This window comes from Echeneis naucrates, chromosome 21 (assembly GCF_900963305.1).
Source record: "Echeneis naucrates chromosome 21, fEcheNa1.1, whole genome shotgun sequence".
In the NCBI taxonomy this organism is placed as follows: domain Eukaryota; kingdom Metazoa; phylum Chordata; class Actinopteri; order Carangiformes; family Echeneidae; genus Echeneis; species Echeneis naucrates.
Window position 1 is genome coordinate 9,320,139 of NC_042531.1, and position 23,695 is coordinate 9,343,833.

General features: G+C 40.0%; 1 protein-coding gene across 1 annotated transcript in view; it reads right to left on the reverse strand.

Moving 5' to 3' along the window:
- The window catches only part of LOC115061799 (glypican-6), a 76,402-nt gene that overhangs the window by 7,863 nt on the left and 44,844 nt on the right, over nucleotides 1-23,695 (reverse strand). Inside the window, exons 5-6 of the mRNA XM_029530313.1 lie at nucleotides 18,160-18,290; nucleotides 17,357-17,500 (exon numbers count right to left, since the gene is read on the reverse strand). Of these exons, the coding sequence (XP_029386173.1) occupies nucleotides 17,357-17,500; nucleotides 18,160-18,290 (275 nt within the window). The remainder of the gene's footprint in view (nucleotides 1-17,356; nucleotides 17,501-18,159; nucleotides 18,291-23,695) is intronic.

Here is a 23,695-nt window from a genome sequence, read left to right on the forward strand (position 1 = left end):
GTTAAAATAGTTTTTCCATTTGATACGAATGCTATATTCTTCCTGCATCTCAATTACAGAGGTCAATGAGTCACTCCTCATAGCCCAGACCTTGGCCAGGCCTTGCGTCTCTCCTTGACCAGTGACCGCTACGGGGAGCAGCACGAACGGTTTCTCACAAGCTGGAAGGCCACAGTAAGAATAATTCTGCCTCTTCATCACATTCTGGTTGGAGTTATATTGTTGACTGAACCAATTCGAAAATGCTAATGCATCCATCCTCCTGTCTAAGTCTGGGGGGCACCACGCAGACATGCAGCCAACAGATCAACTGCCACAGTGTCGAGTATCAGGGGGCGCTGAGGCCCTCTGGGTGTATATCCTCAGACACGGCCATTTAATCTTGGTGTCTAACATGTCATAAAGTCCTCCTCATTGGTTCAGTTCTATGCATAAACAGCAGATTCTCTCAACCACGACCTGCCATCTGGCTCTGAAGCACTAGAAGCATATTTAAAAAGTCAGTAGTGTTGAAATAATGTTGGGTAGACCAACACATACCCAGTGAATGACCTCTGCGATATTGTTTTGAGAGGCAGTTGCCTCCACTTTGTCTGCTTTGCCCTTGTTTGAAAACTGGGCAAAAGGTGACTGGTGGTGTTGCGCAGAGCAGGGAACTACCAGAGAGCATATAGATGTGGGCTGTCCTCATCCAATCGATAGCCATCAAAAGAGGGCGAGAGCAAACATGTTTCCCCTCTGTGACTTCACAACAGATGAGACTAGAAAAGGTATCGCTTACCTTCTTTGTCTTGCAGTACTCACGCACATGGGAATGGAAAAGTAAATCACAAAGGTTGGAAAACTGCACACAAACCACACTAAATGAAGGTTGATGTGACAGTGTGGCGCTGGTTTTCTGTCCGCCGGCGCCGCCGGCCTACAGGCTGCGTTCATGATAACCAATTTTTGTTAGTGCTATCCCGGCTTCGACTATCCGCTAAAAATCGCCCTCCTTCATTACAAACGATTATATCCTCACATAAATCTACCCCAGAAAAACATTACAGCATAATTTCACTCTGACATCCCGTCAAAGCCTCAGCCGGGGCCAGTGCATATATCTTTCTTACATCTTCCGGTGACAGCACCATCAGTGATAACACTGTGAGGTTGTTATTATGCTGTCATCTGGGAACAGATACTTGACAAAAAGTGAAATTCTATTGCTATTCAAAAGTGGTAATTATTTTGCATTTGTTTTGATTTTGCAGCCTTGGTTCCACTACATTCCACTAGAAGAAGCTGCGAGATCCATCCTAATGCTGTAACTGACAGAAACTGAGGAGAGCATTGTACTGAGGCAATAAACAAGCGCAATGCATATTTATTACCACCAGTGTTACACATATATTAAAATATAATGCCTCTTTCTTAAATAAATACTGTTCAGGACGTGGATGATATTGTACCATACACTGTGTCTGTTTTGCTGCCATACTGTCAGTGTTTTCAAATTCATCTTCGATACTTCAGTGAAAGAAAGTGAAGTTGTTCAGTTCTATCTGTGACACCTTAAAGGGGTAACTTTATTTCCAACTTATAGTCTTCATATCTGTTGTAGGAGAGAAACTTCATCATGCCTTTAATTTCATGTGACAGTCATTCTCTACCATGAGAGACAGAGAGAGAGAGGAAAAAAAAACAAAACAGAAAGGAAAGCGGCTCCAAAAATAGCAGAAACTGTGTTGTGTGTCAGATGAGACGAGATCCAACAATTATTTATATGTGCGTGTATATGAGATGTTTCACTTCTCACAGGTCAGTCCAGAGATGGTGTGTGAGTCCAACCTGGCATCTATTTGGATCTTTGACACAAAATGAGAAGTCCTTTCTCTAATGAATAACAAATCACTCAGTATTGTTCTAATTCATGTATTTGCGTACAGTACTGTATATCCGTTGGCCCACTTTACATAATACTGCCCCAAACTGTTTACTCAGTCCCATGGCAACTACACAGACAGGCAGTATTGTTTATCATGGTGAGTGAAATTTATCACACAATGCTCCCGTGGTGAGGAAAAATGACAGAATATTGATGAACCAGTGGCGAGTTTGCGTTTGTGATTCGCCCGAGGCTCCGGCAGGAGAAGTTTGAGAAAGGGAGATGATTAAAGGGAAGCTATACTCTGTGGAGAACGGAGCAATCATCGGCAGGCCTGGCCTCTCCCTACTGCCCTTGTTTCCCTGAGAGACAGGCAGCCTACAGTGTAAATGGGGCCAATGTGCCTTATTAATGCATTGACAGATACGAAAAGCAGCAGAGCCTTTATGGCTCCAGCATTTCCCCAATGCTGGAGCCATAAAGAGAAAAAAAAGGAGGGACAATGTATGGATTGACTCCAGTAGCTGTCCGGGTGATTTAACCTCTGAGTGTAAATAAATAAATAGCTTACAAATTCACAAGTTGAAGGGATAATTATAACGATTATCACCGTCGCATGGAAATAGATAAAAATCGTCATCTATTTTTATCAACATAGCATGTGCAAATTCTCTCCTCACCTCCGTCTCGCTGTCAGCCTTCATTTAATTGATGATGTTGTATGATTTACTGAAATTGGTTTAAAACTACAAAGACACCCAGAACAGCTACAACAGCTGCAGTATCCAGTTATCTACAAGCCTAGAAGCCACACTTACTCTGATCATTTTAAATTTTCCGTTTACGCCCGGTACGTGCTGTATATGCATTCTGCTAGCTAGATATGAAATCTGCATTCATGCATTTCTTGTGGCATATGTAAATTAGAGTTAGCCAGCCCAGAGAGTCGGGTCTTCTGAGGCTTATTGCCAGGCTTGTTCGAGGCTGAGTGAGCTAACCTTTCAACTGGTTGGACATGAGATCTGAACACAGTGGGGGCCTGATCCATTCCAAATGTAACATATTCCACTTTCTTTTAGAATTTGTATAAATAGACATCACTTTTTAATACCAGGTTAAAAGATGGGGTATGAGAAGCCGTTCATATTTGTACATTCGTCTTATTTTTAAACACTTCAAAGTTACAAGGCAACATGAGTACTAAAATAGTAAACCTGACTCTAATAATAATAATTCACAATAAAGCACAATATGATATTTGGTAATTTTTCTATATCTCTGCGTAAACTTGACTTCTTTTTCCTGAAAGCAGATAAATAGAATACATTCAAAGAAATTGGGGGGAAAAAAAAAAAGAGAGTGACTTATCTTCAGAAAATTATCCAATTTTGCGAGTGACAAATTGAACCTCGCTAAAAAAAATTGAAAGTGAAGTTAGAGCTGTTTTGAATCGATGGGATAACAATGAAGCGCGTTTTAAAGAGTAGGGATCTGTAGAAAAGTCCAATTTTCACATCATGTTTATGGAGCCTCGGAGGTTTCTGTGGACCTGGGAAAATTAGTTTTATTCTGCAGAGTTTTAACCTCGCCAATCCAGAAAAAGACACGTTGTTTACAAATGGAAGAAATTCAAGACCATTGTTAATCTGGAGTGGTTGACCAACAAAGATCACAGCCCAGGGCATGGACTAACCAAGTAAAGACGTCTGTCACACTGGCCGACGTTAATGTTCGTGCCTCCACCGTCAGGAGAACACTGGAATGGCTGGGTAAGAAGGAGAAAGCCACGTCTTTCCAAAAGAGCCCCGCCGCCCATCTGCAGTCTGTGAAAGATCACACGGACGAGCTAGAAGGCCATTCAAAACACGTCTTGTGGACGGATGTGACCAACATAGAACTTTTTGGTTTAAACGAGAAATGTTTTGTTTAGAGAAGAGAAAACAGTACATTCCAGCACGAGTAGCTTATTCAATCTGTGAAACATGGCGCAGGAAGTATGATGGTTTGGGTTTGTTTTACTGCATCTGTGCCAGAATGGCTTAACATTACTGACGGAACAAAGAATTTTTTAATTACACCAGTGAATCCTAAAGGAAAATGAAAATTCTGTCCATGAACTAGATCTCCGTTAAAGGTTAGTCATGCAGCAGCCACACAAAAGTAATTCTACCGAAGGATGGATGAAGAAGAGTGCAGTTAACATTTAGCAAAACCTAATCCGAATTCCTTAATCCCAAAGAAATGTTAAAGAAGGACCGTGCAAGGAAATGCACCATGTTGAGGTGAAACTATTCTTTAGGGAGGAATTGGCTAATTTCCATCTGAACAGACACTTGACCTACATTAGGCATCACACTAGAAACTGAAAACAACAAGTTTGCCCGTTTTTTCCACTCTAAAACCTGTAACATTGTGCAATTTCCTTCAAAAAAGACCAACATTATTTGCCCCAATTGTTTGAGCAGGCTCTCTAAATCTGCTTTTAGGATTATCTCTGAATGTCTGATGATGTTTTAGGCTGTGCAAATTAAAATATATTCTAAAAACATTTCCATATGTTGACAAACTTTAGTTATAGGCGTGTCAATTATTAAGCCTTAACTATCAAAGGAGTACACTATACATGAGATAAAGCTTAGAGACATTTCCAGTTCTGCTTACATTCAGTAAAAAGAACGTGTGACCTATTAAAGATTTTTTTTTTTAATAAATGAATGATATTAACAGCTTAACATCTTTCAGCAAAACATCTTTTTGCATCATTCATCATCATATTTTGACATTGTGACTGAAAACCACAAGCAAATGGATCACGGATGGCCACACATAACTGACTGACTGACTGCAGCTGAGATATTGAGCTGTCTTTGAATGGCATTTAAAACATATGAAAAACTCTTCGGTTTCAATCATGACAGGAGTCTTGACAGATTTCTTTTTTTTTTTTTCGCAGCCTTTTACACTCGTGCTGAGGTCCACATGATATAACTTTGTGAACCACTATCTTCGTAACATCAGGTAACCCGCAGAGACCCAAGGCATATATTTATCAAACTGCAGCTTAGAAAAGGAGACGAGCACACAGCTTTGAGATTCTGAAACCAGATTACTTTGCTTTTGAATTGAGATCCCCCCCCCACCCCACATCACGTTCCCGTGTAATATACTTTTCTGTATCCCTGGCCAGGGTGACCTGACTAATGCAAACAGCATCATCCAAATGAGGTAATTTTATCTCATGAGCCACTTTTTCTTTCTTTTATTAGGAGCAATAATTGCGCAAATGAAAAGAATAAAGCTGGTGCTAATTTTGTCGATATTGTCATTCCATGCATTCCTTTTCTGATATATTTCTCTACTCACCTTAATATATGTTTTCCCTGATGTAACACGCAGATACTTCAAGTAAAATGCAGCCTCACAGGCTCCTGCTGAACGCTGTTTTGTTTTAAAAACGAAAAAATTGCTCCGTGTTAAATCCTTGCCCAACTCACAATTCCCCGAACATTTGATCAATCATGTGACTAGTTGAGAGTTAAATTTAAATATTACTCTTTGTTGTAAATAAGCTGGAATTGGTTTAGAATTGTTTCTTATTCCTAGCTTTTGCTGTCAAAGTAATAGAAACTATGGCACAGTATCCATTTTGAGGAACAGATTCAATTAGTTCCTTTTGAATTTAATTTAATTTTTCATTTTTTTTCGTTTTTAATCCTGAACTCAACATTGGAAATGTGAATTCAAATGTGAGCAGCAGAAATGGGTTTGGAGGTGTTACAGATTTTTTCCACACCACACATGTGCACGCAAGCCCTCCCCCTGTCTCAGAGAATGAATCTGGTCAATTTTCAATTATGATTTTTTTTATTTCTTGCACTTCTCATTTAGTAATGGGGCAATCTTGAAGATTGCCATTTAAATAAATGTCTGTTAAATCGCTCTGTGTTACTGGATTAGCTAACAAATTAGTGACTAAGACCATGGTGCACTGGTGACAGTAATGCGATATTACAAACTAAGTATTGGTATCATTGTATTCTTCAAAAACAAAAAAAAAATAAAAAATGCTGTATTAAGTGTATTAAGTTTCAACTGCCGCAGCTTCACATTCTAAACATTTTCCAGACTAAAAATTTGTTTAATTTTATTGTGAGGAAGTCGAGAAAAAAGTGCAGCACACATTCTTTGACAGTCTGAAATATTGCAGGAAATAATGGCCACAATGAGGAGCAGCCAGAGTGAGCTGTGTGACGGAGCTGCAGGCAACAGGCTTAACACTTCCAGCTTCTCAGCCGAGTAACCGGCTTCTCCGGCCGGGCCCTGCTGGTCGCGCTTTCACGCGGCGTGCAGCATAAAATTAGATCACAGCTGCTCACCGATGAACAAAAGGAGGCCAATTATTCCCCAACTTCTCTATCAGTTTATTCTTCTGTCCGCAGCATTAAAGTACATTTGCTTTTTTTTTTTTTTTTTTGGCTGAACCAATAAATCTTTGAGTTGCTTCCAAACGCGTCAGCAGTCAGGGTTCGGTTTTCATGTTCCGCCTTGCTCCTCGATGATGTTACCGGTGATGACTTGTGAATGATAAACGTGCAGGTAGATATGTATGCTACGGCTGTTGCACCTGATGTTTTTATCTAACTACAGGGCCAAGGTCATGGAGCTGTGGACTACTGTGTAGCTACAGCTGGAAAGTCTCTGATAGCACTGATTGAGAAGTGTCTCTATGGGATAGCTTCGTCAGGCGCATTATTTTACTACGCTTTACCTCCTGACACAGAGTGATGGATGTATGATGAAGAGCGGCTCTGCTTCCCTTTCATTAACATACATTCCTTCCTCTCAGGGAGGAAAAAAAAAAAAAAGACAAGACTATCAAAGAACTGCGCTGACAACCAAAAAATGTTCCTGCTCTTCTGAGCCTTGCTGAAGGAGACATCCACAACGGTACCGACTGACTACAGCAATTCCTCCAAGCTCAATGACAGTATGGCTTCTTTTTCTGTACGCTTACATGTGACCCAAAGGAGCACACCAACAGCTATTGTCACAGACTTTGGCTGTTAACAATAATGTGATCCTGAGCTCGGCAACGGCAAGTGTTCCCAACCTTAGCTGTCACATTAACAACAGCGAACGCGCCACGGCCGTCACGCATAGAAGAAGTAATGTTTACAGTTTCAGACTTTCACTGTTCTCCTCTGTTAAAGGCGGTGTTTTGGTGGCCCGTCCATATACATCCACAGAAAAGCTGCTGACTCCTGACAAGCTTTAGGCTCTGCATATTCCTTTTCTCCCGCCGTAATTTTCTCCAGCTGCTACAGGTCACCCGACTTAAAAAAAAAAGTCAGCACGGGATGCAATAAGCTGCATGTACAGATGACCTCCAGCATGTTGTTTTTCTTTAAAGGAGGACAGTCTCAGGGTTAACATGGTGGTTTACAGAGATATGTCACCCCTCTGCGTCCAGCCCTTCCGTTACAGAGCTACAGTTGCCATCTGGGAATCTAACCAAGGACTCAGAGGGTAATGCGTTATCTTGAAATGAACTTGTAACGACACCGTTTTTTGAAAAGTAAGCCCGTGTGTGTCAGTGGCTTTCTCAAACTACAGCATAACAACTGCCACAACAAGCCTGCTCTATAAGCACTAAAAGTGAGCGATTCTGCACATTTGAATTCTAAATGCAGACATGCACATGACACTGTGCATGCTTTCATCACTCTCTCTACAGTCCCGTGTTCTGCTTTGCATACAGATCATTACAGAACATGAGCACACAGACCTGTCTGTGTCTTAAATAGACTAACTAGGCCCTCAAGAAAAAGAATAAAATATAGTTTTTCATATTATGCAGGTTTGGTGCGATCCGTGTTGAAAATGATGATTTGATTGAATGCGACATTTATTTTCAAAGTTAAACTAATTGTTCTAATATTTCAGAGATATTTAGAGAACAAACATGAATTGAGATTGAAATCATTTATTAACAGGATCTAAAAGGCAGAATGTGGGGAATCTAGCACATCTTACTGCTGCCTATTTCAGATAATGCCATCTCTCAATAACAAGTTCAAGTTCTGCTCATTTTTCTGTTAGTTAATTTCATTATTAGATGAATTAGAATGCTTTACGCTGCTGCTAAAGCAGTGATGGAAAAATATGTTGACATTTGAGATCACGTGATACAAAAATATCATGAAATGCATTGGTAGGTTACAGCAGATACTCTGGATGTATCTAATCCGTTAACAATTCATAGCCAACCAGCTTTTCTGCTCATTCTCCATATTTTGTAGTTAAGAGGGTGAGGTAATCTTTATGCAAAACAGTTTCCTGGAACTCATTAGCAGTAAAAATGGCAACAATAGGTAGCAGACATGAGCAATAAGAGATAGGCAGAAAAAACAAAACAAAAAAAAAAAAAAAAAAAAAAAAAATCAGCCCTACCAGTATTTGGGCTTTCTTATATAATGCAGAGAAAAAAATGAAAGCTTTGCTAACAAGACAAATCTCTAAGTTGTGTCAGACAATAGTTCCCTACACAACAGATAACACAACTAACATGGCTGCGTATTCCCACTTCTAACATAAAGACATTACAAAGGAAAAGGACACAGAAAAGCTGTCAGGACACATAACAAGATCTGCTGAAAACGGTTTGTAACACAAACTGCTATCACAGTCGAAGAAATAAATCTTTCTGGTAGTTGAAAGGGAAAAACTGACGAAAGCTGCTTGCATTGCTGGAGCTAAGATGCCATGCTGGAAGAAAGGACTTTTTATTAGTGTAGTGATAGCAAATCTCCAGAGAGAAATAAGACTCTATATTATGGAAAATTTGAAGGTAGCTGACAACAGATAGGTGGCCTCCCACGCTATAGCTTTGTGTTTCAAACATACACTGAATCACACACAGCTAATGTTGCAGAAAACTTATACTGACTGTAGAGGAACTGTAGACATTGTGGCTTTTATATTGAGTGGTTTGTAAAAGGGAGCTACTGGTTCAAAATGGGTCAGTTGTTTTGCCGACTGGACACTATATCTGTTGCCATAGTAAAGTTTGAAGGCCTGTATTATAAATGAAATTAGGAGCGCTGCTAGCCAAAAAATAAATGCATGAATACAGCGGTAAATGGCCGCTGTGGTTTAAGGTTTGTTTTTTAATTACAAATTATATTTTTAAAAATTTTTAAATATTTATTTATATATTTGAGAAATCTTATTCATCACCGTATTTGTAACCATGTTTTAAGCATATTTCATCAATTAAAAAAAGCATGCACACAAATATTCGGTAGTTCTACATATTTGTTGCATTTGCGTGAGAAAATACCAGGACTCCCAACATTTAAACCAGCAGTTTATCTTCCTCAACAAACATCCAATCGCACTGCAGTTTAAAGTTAAACTAATATCTGATTTTTGCTGGTGAGGTAACCACATTCCACCTCAGGCTCCTCATTGTCCGTAAACCTAACACCAAGTACACAATGGGTCTGCATGTTGGCTCTTATGAGACACATACACAAAGAAAGAGAACATGCAGTAGCAACAAGCACTTTGACAACAACTAATACGGATGTAAATATACGATAGGTCGATGTATTTAATTCTATTGTAAATATTTAAAATATCCGCATGTGCCTTTGTGGTCAAAGCACTCAGGAGCACCATGCTGAAAACACAGCTGGTTAAGACGTATGTGGAGAAAGTTTCCTTGACATCGTAACTGCACAGGTGGCGAGTTTGAAATGGGAAGCGATCATTATTTTAAAATGTAAAAGAGCTGTGTGACCTTCCATAACACCCATCATGTAATTACATGATAAATGCCCTCATGTTGGTTTCCCTGCATTTCTCTGCTCGTAAATCAATATGGCGGCACATAAAAGGAGTCAGACCAGATCTGTTTAAATCCATTAACAGGTGGCACAGAAATATTTAAGAGGCTTTAATTTTCAACAGTCAAACGCAGCTCTGACTCAGACAATGTCCACAAGTATGATGGCATATGTGCACTTCTAGACTATTTATTTTCATGCGGTCTTAGATAAAGTAGGAGTTATGTTAGAATCTGTGGAATCTCCATAATTGCATGGCCTGGACCCGAGTCAGTCCATCCAACGACTCGGAGTACGGAGCTGTGGATAGGCCCACTTTACTTCCATTAAACTGTATCCAAAACAAGAATGTTTTAGTGGCTTGACATGTTCATAGACTGCAGAATTATAATGCCAGGGTCAAGACTTGGGAAAGGAGAGGTTGTGCCTTTTTCCTGTCGACCGACTTCACAAACCACACATGGCTTGTTTTATGCAGTGTTTCCTACTGAACATGGAACAAAGGAGGGAAAAAGCAAAAAAAAAAAAAAAAGCAAGCTAATTTTAGTTATTTGATTGTGCGCCCTGTCATTTCTCGTGTTGGCTTGGCATTTCATAACCAACAATATATACCATATTTTATGTCTAATTTTAACAAGCAGTCATGTGCAGTGGAACAACAGTGGGTTTGTTGTTGAAATGTTGGCATGACATCATTATAGAGTTGATCGTTTCATTGTGCGGCTCTGGTGGTTTAGTCTGTCCAGTTTGGTTAGTTATTTTATGGCTGGGCCACTGAACAATATTAAAATCCATGTGAGCTGAGGCCAAAGTAATTACATTTCTCCATGACATTTCAAGGAGAAGTATTTATATCTGTCATATAATTCTCTATCTGGATGCAGCTTATGCACATGCAAACAGTCTGATTTAATAATTCATTGTGACGTAAAAGTCAGAGGAGAATAAAAGCGATATCACCGTTAATCCCAAAAACCTTCCACGGCAAAGAAGAGAGTCACACTTGCCCCAAAGTTGTGAAAGACAATGTACTAGCTAATAGCAGAAAAAAAATATATATAAATAAATAAAAAAACAACCCCTTAGTGGAGCTCTAGTCTATTGCAACGCTATAAACACAGACAACGACACGGTCTCACCAATTTATCAGCCTTCATCCCTCCATGGTACAAAACTAGAGAGCCTATGGAAAAACACATGAGGAAAGCACGACTTAAATGGAAAACTTTCTTTGCGGCAAGGTAGCAATTCCAAGCGTTGATTTACGATGCTGTCACCTTTTCGTACTGAGAGTACGAGGAAGTGATTGTTTCTTTATGAGCTGTCTTTCTCCTACTGATGTACACATGGGTGTGAAGTAAATAACACAAAACATCTCAGGACTTGCAACACAAGCAAATTGTTGCTGTAATATTACAGGGAAATTGGTGGCTTTTGCAGCTCCCTATGAAAATACCCTTTTTACCTGGGTGTCTCTCGATGTGCAACAACACAAATAGGTTGTTTTAACATTAATCTGCTAATGACTCTGTGTTCACCTGCCCAGCTGAGGTGTGAAACTTTTACATGTATGCAAACCTAGAACGCATTCAAACTGTTGCTAAAGTCTACAACCAACGCAGTTTATTTTATTTATTTATTTTGTTATTTTTTAAATGCAGGTTTAATTGGCTGTGAGAACTTTCTCACACACAGCAGTGAGTTTTCTGCTAATGAGCATGCTTATCAGTGCTGAGGAGACTGAAAAGGCTACCGCAAATAGAAGGAGGGTGGAAACACCTAGAAGGCATTCAGGAAATGTTTCTAAGGCTCAATGAAGTGTTCGACCAAAATAAAAAATGATTGTCTTGAAAGTGTGGAAATTCCTCTGTCTTTAACTGTGCGCGTCTTTACATATGGTGGAAGTAGCACACTGCCGGTTTACAGCCAATTTAGGGCGACTCGTGTTTGTATGGACAGGGTTTGGAGACTAGTTTGGACACCAATCATGACCCAATTTTTGATGAGAAAATTTAAACTGCGCATGAATTTGAAGTAGGCGGCAACTTATTTTCTAATTTCCAAATCAATTTGACGAGATTTGTAATTAAATTAAAACGTTTTGGTTGGGGAAAAAAACACCAAAAACATGTCACACATAAATTATTGTGTCTTACATGTCTCTCATCATTTTATTTGTATAACTAAATATTATTGACCTGAAGAGAGAAGAGTTTGCAGTGTTTCACAAAAAAAACAAAACAAAGCAAAACAAAACAAAGAGGTCGGACAAGGTTAGAAAAACAAACACGCAGCTTTCTGTTTATCTTGTTAATCCACATGCAATCCCTCATATTTATCCTGTGACCTGAGGTTAGAAACCACCGTGAGTGTTTCAAAAAAAAAAAAAAAAATGTCCCGCAGTCTGCCTGATGAACATTTTCCACAGCAATTTTGCATTTTCGTTTTGAGCAGAAGTCGGGAATTGCTGATGCAAGTTTCAGCTAACCTTGGGGTGTATGTGCAAATGCATGCTGGGTAGCCAGTGCTGATTGTTGACTTTGGTTTTCAGAAATGTTTACTTTATTCAGCGGTACAAAAAAACTGAGGTCGAGACAGGCAGACAGACAGTGAGGGGAGGGAGTCAGCAGTAAATTATGTCTGTGCAGATGAAAGGGGAGTCATAATTTGTTTACAATTATAGCTTTTCCATTTGATGTGTGTTATTCATTCCTCCATCATGTTAGCGTGCACAAGGAAACAAACATACAGTTGCTGACTTAGAATATTAAGAAACAGGTGGATACCAAATTGGAGAAGCTGTAAAAAGGATCTACTGTGGCCCACCAATAATCAAAGCCTCAATTGTATTAGCACCTCCTTAGTCTATTAAAATAGGATTACGCATTTCTTTTTTTGTTTCTTTGCAATTACTTGGTGCAAGAGATCGAGCCGTGCCATCTCGTAATTGGAAAGCGGTGAAGTCCAGTCTAAATCAAATTTAGATTTACCCACCTTGATGGTTTTTTTTTTTTGTTTTTTTTTCCTGAAAGGACGGCTCACTGAATTCATCAAGGATATTGGAGATGTCCAAGACTGTTTCATTTTTCAACAATAATAATTATAAAAAATTGGAGCACAAATAACCTTGAAGTGGCTAATGATGCTTTAATAATCTCTGTTAAAAAAAAAAAAAACATCCTAAACATCTGGTTGACTTTCAAGTACCCCGTTCTGTAGACACAACTCCATGAAGCGGCGGTTTGGGTTTTGACAAGTATTGTTCCCTCCAGGCTCAGTCCAGTCTTGTTTGTGTCTGGCTCTCACTGTTTATTGTACCACACAGATAAAATATGAACATAGTATTACACAAGGGCAGCAAAGAGGACCAATAAAACTCTTCTAGATTGAACTGCAGACAACTTGTTACATATGTCAAATTAAAAGCGTCGCCTTTTATCTTTAATGTGCCTCTGTGCCTGGCTGTCTTCTGTGCCTTTATCCCCTCTTTGGACTTTAAAATCTCCATTTCTCTCAGAGCTTTGAGGGTGTGTGCTCTGACAGAATGTCAGGCAATTAAACAGTCATGGCTCATTGAGCTGGAGGTGGGCCCAGTCCTGCAGGCTCCTCTGTAAGCAACAGAAGAAATGAATGCAGGCACCCTCTTGCCATCCCTTCCACAATTCCTTGACTCACCGACCCAGCGGTAAATCCAAACAAGAAGTTCTCATCAAAGGACACTTTTAACTGTTGTCAACTTTCACAAGGCTGAGCAGAGTCACTGTCACGGGTAATTATCCTGTGCCAAAATGTAAACGAGAATAGTGTGTGGGACAACAAAGATGCGCTCTCGCGGGGGACCCAGTCGTGTCCCCTGCTGGAGGATACAAACATAAATGCTGTCACATTAAAGGTGACACGAGAAAGCTGCAAGACGAGACGTGTACACTGACAAGTATTCCTGATGTACAGAGGTGGGAAAGACAAACAGCAGTGAAGCCGCTTGAGTTAAGACCTTTTTATGCTGACATTAAGCTTCAGGTAAAAAAAAAAAACTGGCTCTTTTTTCACTCGTCGGCTGTTCTCGAGAATTAAAAACTCACAATTTGAAAAGATGACAAGCAACCCACTGCAGCACTGATGATCAAAGGGTCATGACTGTGGCTAATTAGTGGCTTTTCATAAATCAGTTACCGCATTGGGTTGCAACCTCCCGCTGACCACCTGCCTCACCCCGGCTCTAAAAATCAGCAGGCTAACAATGGTAAGCTGGCAACAGAGCTCAGCTGATTCAGTGGCACTAAGCTTCCTGGATCATTATGCAATACCACCTTTAGCAAATACAAATATATATATAAATGTGGTAGAAAAAGTTGAATTCCTTCCTTAATAAGATTATTCAGATCGTGTGCTACCACTACATTCAGTACTGATATAAATATTCTACGAGATAAGAACAATAATTTAGATTTTCTTCTGCTAGTGGCTGAGATGTCAATGCAGCCCCTGAACAGAAATTAATTCCACTTTAGAGTTAGAAATGTACAAATGTAAGGTTACAACTAAGGCACTCCTGCATTTTTTCTGTGCCCTTGCCTTTGCTACCTCTATACTGTTAGCTGTTTGACAGCTGAAGTTGAGCTGCAGGACACAGCAGATGCGTTTAGTATCTAAAATACACGACCTCAACAGAGACAATTTGTGTTTGCGAAGCAACTTCGGCCATCTTACTGTGCTACAGTGGCCTTTTTCTTTGACTGTATAATTGAAGACTACGTATGCAGTCAGCACAAAGTCTGCTTTCATCCAGGAGATAACATTTTAATGCAGATTTTATAGTCCGATCTAGCACACTCATTTTTTTCAAGTTCTGATGTCCATAAATAGAAGTTTCTGTTTACGACTTCAAACACAAAGCAAAAAAAAAAACAACAACAACAACATCTCAGTGTAGTTTTACATTGCGAGGAAGGCTGTTGGAAAGATTAACTGAAATGAAAAAGGAACTCTGCAGTTGTACGGTTAACCATACCGCCGCAAGGACACCTCTGTGTTAATTATTTCATCATGGAGGAACAACTCAGTGCGGTTGATTATGTCATGCCTACAGATGTACTTTAGTCTGGTCATTTCTACAGGATTCAACACTGTCCGACAAACTTTTCACAAAGGTAACATACGTTATTTCTTGTTTTCACATCTACTGACGTTATCAAGAGTCAACTTATCGCAGCCTTTATTAGAAGGCAGTTGAAGTGGCTGTTTTTCCACAGTGGCTTGACAGAATGTACATTTCCTTGGGGAAAGCAAATACAGAGCTAAAGGGGGGCAAATATTTGTCTAGTTTCCTAAAACAAAACTCAAAATGAATGTTTATGTTACTATGTCACCCATGGATGTGTAATGTTTTATGAGGCACTACAATTCTTAAAATGCCAAGAAATGGTTTATGCAGGTTTCAATTCCTGAAATAACTTACAATGGAACTTTAAGTCTCAGTTGAAACCTGACTCCAGTTTGAGTGATATCCTTTTTACTTTCTGAACTCCTAATAAAACATCTTTTGGAGATGTTACAAGTGTAGTAGTGTAGTAGTGGGTGTAGTTTACTCAAGCACACTTGCACTAAACCTTGACTGCACTGCTCAGCAGCGCTTTATCATGGTGACCCATCTAAAGGTTTGACACCTTTAAGTAGCAGATATGTCTTTTTCATTTGGTTGTTTGCTTTACGCATTATGACTAATGTCCAGTGTGCATGTTCCTGCTGCTGTACAGCAAATTTCCTCTTGAGGGACAATAGAGATTTTTTTTAGACTCTGATCACTGATAATGAAATTTTCTCCTCAGGTAGACTGGCCACGTTACTGCACATTGAAAGTCAGCTTCTGTCTCTGAGCTTCATTTTATAGGAGTCTCTAACCAGGCTAATTGCCTAGTTATTCATGAGCAGTGTGGAGTCTCGCTTGACTGTACCATTAGAGCAAATCCTGCCTCCAAACCTCTCCCCCACCAGCTCTCCACAAGTCTCCCCTCTGCCTGCTCTGCACAGCACAGGTCACCGGCAGACTGGTTGGCTTCCTTGAGGATTCGACTCTATTAACTATAGCACTGAGGGTCTTGGTCTTGAATGTGGCTAGAATAGATGTGGCCGATGAGAAAGGTTTACGTTGGACCCCAAAACACGCAACCTCTCTATTAGAGCACAACGTGGCATGTCTTCAACAATGCCTTCTGAATTAGCAGCTCGTCTGTAAAATGCTTCAATTAACGGCTCATACTCCGAAATCATAACATGCCACATGGGCTTTATTGAGTAAATAAAATAAAATAAATAAATAAATAAATAAATGCTCCTTCATGCCAAGAAGCAGAATGAGACGGAATTGGACTGTACAGTAACGTGCCACGTGTTCATGCCTACCACTGGGATCACCAGGTCACAATACCTGTTTGCTGTGAGGCTTTGCAATGCCTAGGATACAAATGCAGGCTTCCCCCGTACACACAATACTAAAGCATATTTCAGTTTCCAGTCATAATACAAAAAAAAAAAAAAAAAAGAAAATCACAAGGCACAAAGCCTCCCCAAAGAAATAGATAAGTAAAAAATGTTTGAACCTTACACTGTGTTGCATCGCATTCCAAACAATCCTCTGGTTTGCAGCATAAAGGCAGAGAAACAGAGTCAAGCAAAGTCTCAATTAATTCAGTGTAGGTGGAACAAATTATTGATGGACACACAAAGCTGGAAAAGCAACTGATGTATGTAAGGCGTCAAAAATGGGGAGAATGAATTATATTGTGAGAAAACACAGAATAAAACAAGTAACTCATTTACTGTTGTGGGATTCCAAGAGCCAGATGGGGGGGTGGGGCCGGGGGGGCAGCATATTTTCTAATTATGTATTCATTAACTTAATAACCTATTATTAACCTGACAGAACATTAAGCCAGTTTAAAGCACTGTTGGAGAGAGTGCCATTCCACTAAACCGATTTAAGCATTTCAAGGGTGAGCAACGTGACAAATATTTTTTGAAGTGTCCGATGTAAATAGCTGTAAATAACAACACAAGTGAGGGGCAGTTTGAAAAGACTGGCTTTGAAAGAACTTGAAAGGAGGAAGGAAGGGCACGGTGGCTGCAGAGGTAATCCGTGATGAAAACTGTCTCTCAGCTGAATTGGCCTGTCAGCGCCATGTTAACCTTTACCCCGATGCAGCATTTTAGGTTTCAAGGTTGTTCTCGATGGAAATCCATGTATCACGATCCAATCGAACAAGCATATAACTAATCTGATAGAAAATAAAGGGGCGCGTTACAGCAAACAATTGATATGCTCAGCCCCGTAAAATCTATCCATCTATCTTCTCTCCTCCCCTCTTCTCTGTTGTCCAAGCAAACAGAGTTGAGAAGCGGACTGAATGCAGTGCATCGCACCTTCCACTCCCCTCCTGGGGTAACACTGTTGATTCGTTAACACGCACAAATCAATAAGAGGGGCCTGAATGGAGGACAAGTACAAAGAATTAATTTCCGGCTCTAGGAGCTTCCATGGCAAATCACCCGCTTTAATCAACAATGTCAAGGCAGAAAGACAAATGATGTTTACACTCAAGCAGTGTCTTGCCTGAAAATAGCAGCATTGGCTCTGTCTCCTTACCAGTCTGTCTAGGCTTGTGCCAGCTGCAGTGGTAGGCCGCTCCTCTGGGCTGTACGGCCTGAAGCGGGCGTTGAACACATCCGAAACACCACGGGCAGACCTAGTCATTCCTGCGGGCTTTGGCTGGCCACAGCCTTGAAAAACCTGCAATTACAAAAACACGGGCACCCAATTGTCAGGGCTTTAAATTACTTTGGATGCGGAAAATAGGGAAAACATGCTGTTTTGTTAAGGTCTTGTGAAGCATTCATCCCACATTACCGACGTGACAGTACTCGACGGCAAGTTGAGGTAACCATGTTGATAGCTGATTCAACTAGGAGCTGTGACCAATGCTATTTAAGATGGTAGAGTTAAGTTTTTACAGGCTTTTTGGGGAAAACACCACATATACTTAAACCATAAACAAAACTGACTCTGCTGCATGGGAAAGCCAACTGTGTTTTTAGCTTTGAATTAAATCTGGCATCCAAAACTGTGTGGGCAGGGGGGAAAAAAAAAAAAATCACAACCACCGTCATTTTTTTTTTCTGACTACAATTTTGTGGGCAAAGCAAAAAATGCAGTAAAAGACAGGAAACACATTAACTGCTGTTAGCTGAACTGAGATTCTCTGACTGAACTGAAACATATAATTCTAAACATGGCCATAATTAGAACGTGTTGTACTACACACCTTAGACCTGGTCCAGTGTGACTTACAGAAGATATCCCTCACTCTTCAGTGTGCAAGAGGTCGAGATTTCAGCGATCAGTCTGAGGTGTTACTTTAGCTCCCTGGGGAATTAACCTAATTGACATACCCTGTAGGAGACCTGGGCACTGTTATCTTGCATATTCATGATGGCCTCTGAAATCTTGACATCAATAGGCTCCATGACAGATTCAATGTTGAAAGGTCCCTCCAGCCTCTGCGCCACCAGGAGCATGGCATCTGTCATGACAGTGGTGAAAAAAAAAAAGAAAAAAGAAAAAAGGAGGAGATAGGATACATATTCAGTTCAAGTTACAGTTTCTCCTGGTATCGAAAGTACTTTGCATACAAAAATAACCTTCAACGGCGCAAACATTCTTGAATTTTTAGCCTATTTAGAAAATGATTGGATTGGAGTGTAAGTGACCATCTCTATTTTCAGTCAATATTCTTAGTCGGATGTACTATGCAGCTCCCTTCAAATGCTTAGTTATGCATTCCTGTCATGTCTGATGTGGCAGCGTCCAATATTAGTAGCACTGAAGAGAACACAGTGCACTGCAACTTGAGGAAATCCCAAGTAAATGAAGAAACCACACACACAAGTTTGATTGCAACACTCGCAAATTCACTGCAGATGTTTAAAATGCAAGATTTTCAATCACTGGGCTCTAATGTGTTACAGCTACGGCTAAGTTTAGTTGTCCACATTTGCGCCGTCTCGATAGTCTGTGACTTTGAAATAATTTCCAAAATGCAGTGCGACTGTAAAACGACAGCGGGGTCGGCTGATGAATTTACACCACTGATTGCTCAGACATCATGTGACTGACTGATAAGTTTACTGCACACCATTGGATGATGGAGTTGCCCCAGGGCCTCGCCCCATTAACATAATTTCACGTGAACAAGCACTGTAGATGCCTTAGTACCTTTGATGATTAACTTTTCAGACACCTTCAGCAGCTGATTTTTTTTTTTTTTTTATTTCTTCAAACTGTTTTGAACGACTTCAGCTACCCTGCGAAGAACGCCACCATTAATGTCACACAAGTCTCAAGCGCGGCAGCTTGGAAGTGGATTGAAAGTTAACATGTGGCCTTAATGGACTTTGTTTCAGTCTCCATTTCATACTTATTCCAACTCAGGAAGAGAAAACATATGTAAATGAGAGCAGCTTTACTGTGAATTCAGCCGTATTAAACTTCTGCTTTCCATGACCACAGAGACTCGGAGAGACGCAAACAGATAAATAGGAATGCAAATACAGCGTAGTCCAACCTCACACCCAACTTTGACCTTGTCTTGTTTTACGTCTTCCAGTTTTCTCAAGTTGCAGCATGTCAGGATCTTTTTAGCTTGAACAGAGAGCAAGACAAAAAAAAAGGCTGCGATTGCTGAAGAAATGTATTAATATATTCATTTCCATATTGCACTGCAGATATGTACGTATTCCCTGTTTATTTGATTTTAGTTAAATGGTAAAACTGGTTAATTTGTAGTATGAAAATGAATTGAATGATGCTTCAATCAAAACACCCAAAACTACTTCTGAAAAAGGGGGATTTCTCTGCCTGTAATTGATAGAGTTTGCATTTTGCACTCTGGTGCATGAAAATGTCACTTTGAGTTCTGAAAATTGGTGACATATATAATTTTCTGACATTAAGAAGGCCATGATTTAATCATTTAACACAAGCCATAATGAAAATGAATAATAATTTTATGTAACCTTTTACTGGAGGTTATGCCTTCAAACAACAAACTATTGTGTCTCAGCTTTTGATTACTACACAGTTTTGTCAATTACCCCTGCCTTTGCATCACAATCTAGCAACACAAACTTATGAAGCATGAGTCCTTCTTGGGGCAAATTAAATTTTTATGTAGATCAATATAATCAAGTCAACATTTTTTTATTTATTTTCTTTTACGCTGCATGCAACGAGCAATGCTGATGAGTCATAGATTTAATAGAACTTTTCAAAGCCAAGCACTTATTTACATCCCCGGTGGGCAATGAATACTAAAAGGTCAATGGCTTATTAATATCACTGTGTGGACACAAGCCAGAAGTTGTTGTTGTTATCCTATCCAAGGAGGTAATTTGTTTTCATTAGTTTCAATTAAAACTTTTAATCATTTAGGAAAAAAAAAACAAAAAAACATTTAAAATATCATGTATTTACAACTTCGATGGAGCAGATTTCTGCTGGAGGAGTTTACTAGCATTGGACCAGAGTTTTAATGCCTCAGGAATCATATGCCTATGTGCCAAAATCTTTGAAATGGTAGTTCTGCATTTGAATGGGATAGCAAAGCAAGTCGGATATCACCAAACCACTAAGTCAGAACTATTCAATGGTAAGACACGAAGACGGTACTTAAACAGGCTGTCAGGAGAGTCTCATCCATCCACAGACCTCCCAGGATGGGACCTCACCAGCAGGCTCTCATAATGACTCCACAATTACCTCCCTACTAAGTAAGGTTATCCTGTCATTTTCAGACTACAGAAACAATGACATGTTTCGTGCCCTGTGGCTCAACGGTCTAACTTATCTATACTAAAATGCTGCAGGAGGCTATTTCATTTGGTTTGCTGCTCCCATGACCCCACCCATCACGAGAGAATGATGCAATTTGTGAAGACAAATTATATTTGAAACTGCGTAAGAAAGATGCGAAGGGAAAGTCATTCAATCACTCAAGAGTGACGGGTGGTGGACGAGGGAACAGGAGACAGACACTGTATAGGTAGAAAGAAAAATTGGGCTCTTTGAGTTGTCTGATAGAAGATGTGTCCAGCGCTCCATTCTTCTGGGACCTGAGATCACTGATGTCAGAGGAAAAGAGCTGAGGAACATTAGCGGAGCTCTGGCTCCATTTCCTTTCCAATTATGTCAAAGTCTGAGGCTTTGAAGAGGTACTCTGTTTGTTTACACTGCCGATTGCTAATAGCCTGTGATGTGCACTGAGATTTTAATACACAGAACTGTATGTCAGTGCCAAATGGTTTTCAGTTCGATCACGTGCCTCGATCCCATCACTGCGGTGGAGATGCAGATGGCACCTACACCAGGAGAGAAATCAAATATAAAATTAGGACTTGTTACTTTTCCTCCGTTGCTGCCAACGCTGAGCAGTTGTGATGTGTCTTGCCACTTCACTGGAATCCAGGCTGAAAGTTTTTTTTGTCTTGTGGGTTTTGAAAATAGTTTGAACGTGGCATTGGCGTATAAGCTCGCTGCTCAATCTGATCGTGATATAAATTCATTCAGCTGCCTCAGGTACATCTCTTCACTTTATAAAAAAGGGGGAAAAAAAAAAAAAATTAAAAAAATCTGAATTCAAGAACGAGCTTAAAAACTGTCAACTTCAAATACAGAATATTTAGGTCAAGGGAACCAAATGGGAACAACTACATCATAATGAGAGAAAATACAAACGCCTACAGCGTCAGAGGCAATGGAAATCTTTGCCAACAATAGTGACTGATCTTCAACTTATCAGATGGGCTCAACAAACAGAGGGAGTCTGGAAATTTGTCTTCATACCTAACTGTGGGAGAGCAGACAGAAACAAAAGAGTGGAGGGGGAGAGGAAGACTCAAAGACAAGAACAAGCCGGCATTCTAGAGCGGAGCGGGCAAACACGTCTGCCAGGGGGGGCGCCACCGACCTCTGATGTGTGCAGGAGAATGACAAGTGGTGATGATTGGGTTGAGTCATGCCAGAATATGGCTCTTTTCCCCAGAGGGAGAAGGGCTGCTGCTCAGCATGTGAAAAATTCTACCTACATGGAGAATTAATGACTCTCATTTATGTAGAGTGTATAAAGTCCAGTCCGCTGTGGCCCGGCTGCCACTCGGAGCCAAATTTTCCCTGCATCAATTTTTCAGCACTGAGATAGGCCACCGGCCAGCCTGAGGAGATCTCTTGTTATCATCACGACGCAGCCAAGCAAACAGACGCATCTTGTTCTATTCTTTACAGAGGTTTCTAAAGACAATTGAGATTGTACCTCACAGAATAGAGACACCGGTGCTGCACAGCCACACCACGATCCAAATATTTTGTATTTTCACGTTGGTGGTTATTGTTTCAGTTTGTGGTGTGAAACATGCTTATTTGTACTGTCTTGTTAAAAGGCTAAAAAAAAAAAAAAAAAAAAAATCTGAGGAAGTAATATTACTCTGGGCTCTGCCTCTTTATCGAGATTGATGTCCACTTAAATTCAGGCTATGTCAGCCAGCGGCAAGCCTCCAGCAGACAAGGACAAATAAGGAAAGTGAACAAGCCCATCCATGGCTCTTTGCCTGTGAAGAGCAGCACCGGATGAAAAATGGCTCTAGTGTAATTTGGATTCTGTAAAGCATAGCTCATCTGTGGGTCAGTCAACCAACTAATGGTGCTGTATGAAACTGTAAAAATGAAAAGGAAAAAAAACGGTGTCATGTGGTCACAGACATGCTGATGACAATTTTAGCATTTTTTGTGACTTTAAAAGACGGAAAACATACTTTCCTCTGCTCATGCAAGGGCATGTTGTGACTTTACAAAAACAACCACAAGAACAGTTCTTAATTAATTTATTTCCCCCAGATGATGCATTCAGCTCACTTTACATATACATAGATTTTTCTTCTAACTTGGCATTTTGGGTCGGGGTGAAATTAAATATTAATTTCAGACATTCATATCCGATATTCAAGGTTTTTGTATGATGAATTCTAAGGACCCTGATATCATGAAGTCATTTCATTTGACCAATGCTATGGCTGCTTTATATATTTATATGTATTATACAATGTTGTAATAGATGAAGACGAGTAAGCATGGCCTCCAATGCAAAAGCCAAACAAGTTTTGCACTGACAGAGCACTGCTAATGAAACTAAGCACAATAATCCAATAATGAGGCGTTCATGAGCAGATCTTGTTACTAATGGAGCTGCGGCTGTCATGGAATTCGAAGCCCCCCCAGTTGGCATCCTTGTTTGCACTTTGTAAAAGCCACATGTTATGAAGCAAAGGCTACCGCAAAGCTCTGAAGAGATAAGATACCTTTATTGTCCTTTCATATGCATTCACATACATGCAACACGGAATTATGAACGGAAATACACAAGACTGAATCATTTCTCTCTCTCTCCATAATTATTATTATTATTATTTTTTTTTTTTTTTTGCTGATTCATAATTGCACAGGTGGAAAGTGAATCTGTAATTAGACCCGCTCAGCCACATATTCATGCAACTGTGAGTGATTAGACCAGCAAAGAACTATAAAACAAAATGGAAATTAAAGTTGTCACTACAGCTGCTCTTGCACATTAAACAGCAAGGGCACAATGCTCACCCAGAGCTGCCTGTTAAGGCGCACAGTATGTTCTACAATATTTGTTTGACTTCCTCCGACGGATGACGTAACTGGCTGATACAGGCTGCATCTATAATGTGCCAGTAATAACTCTTGGTTCAGGGCATATATGTAATTTCCTCAGCCCTCAGTTTTCAAGTTAATAGTTTTTTTTCGCAGACGGGCGTATAATGACTTAGGGCTCTATTTTAACAGTCCAAAGCGCACGGTCTATAGCATATGGTGTAATTGTATTTAGGGCGTGTCCATATCCACTTTTCCTGT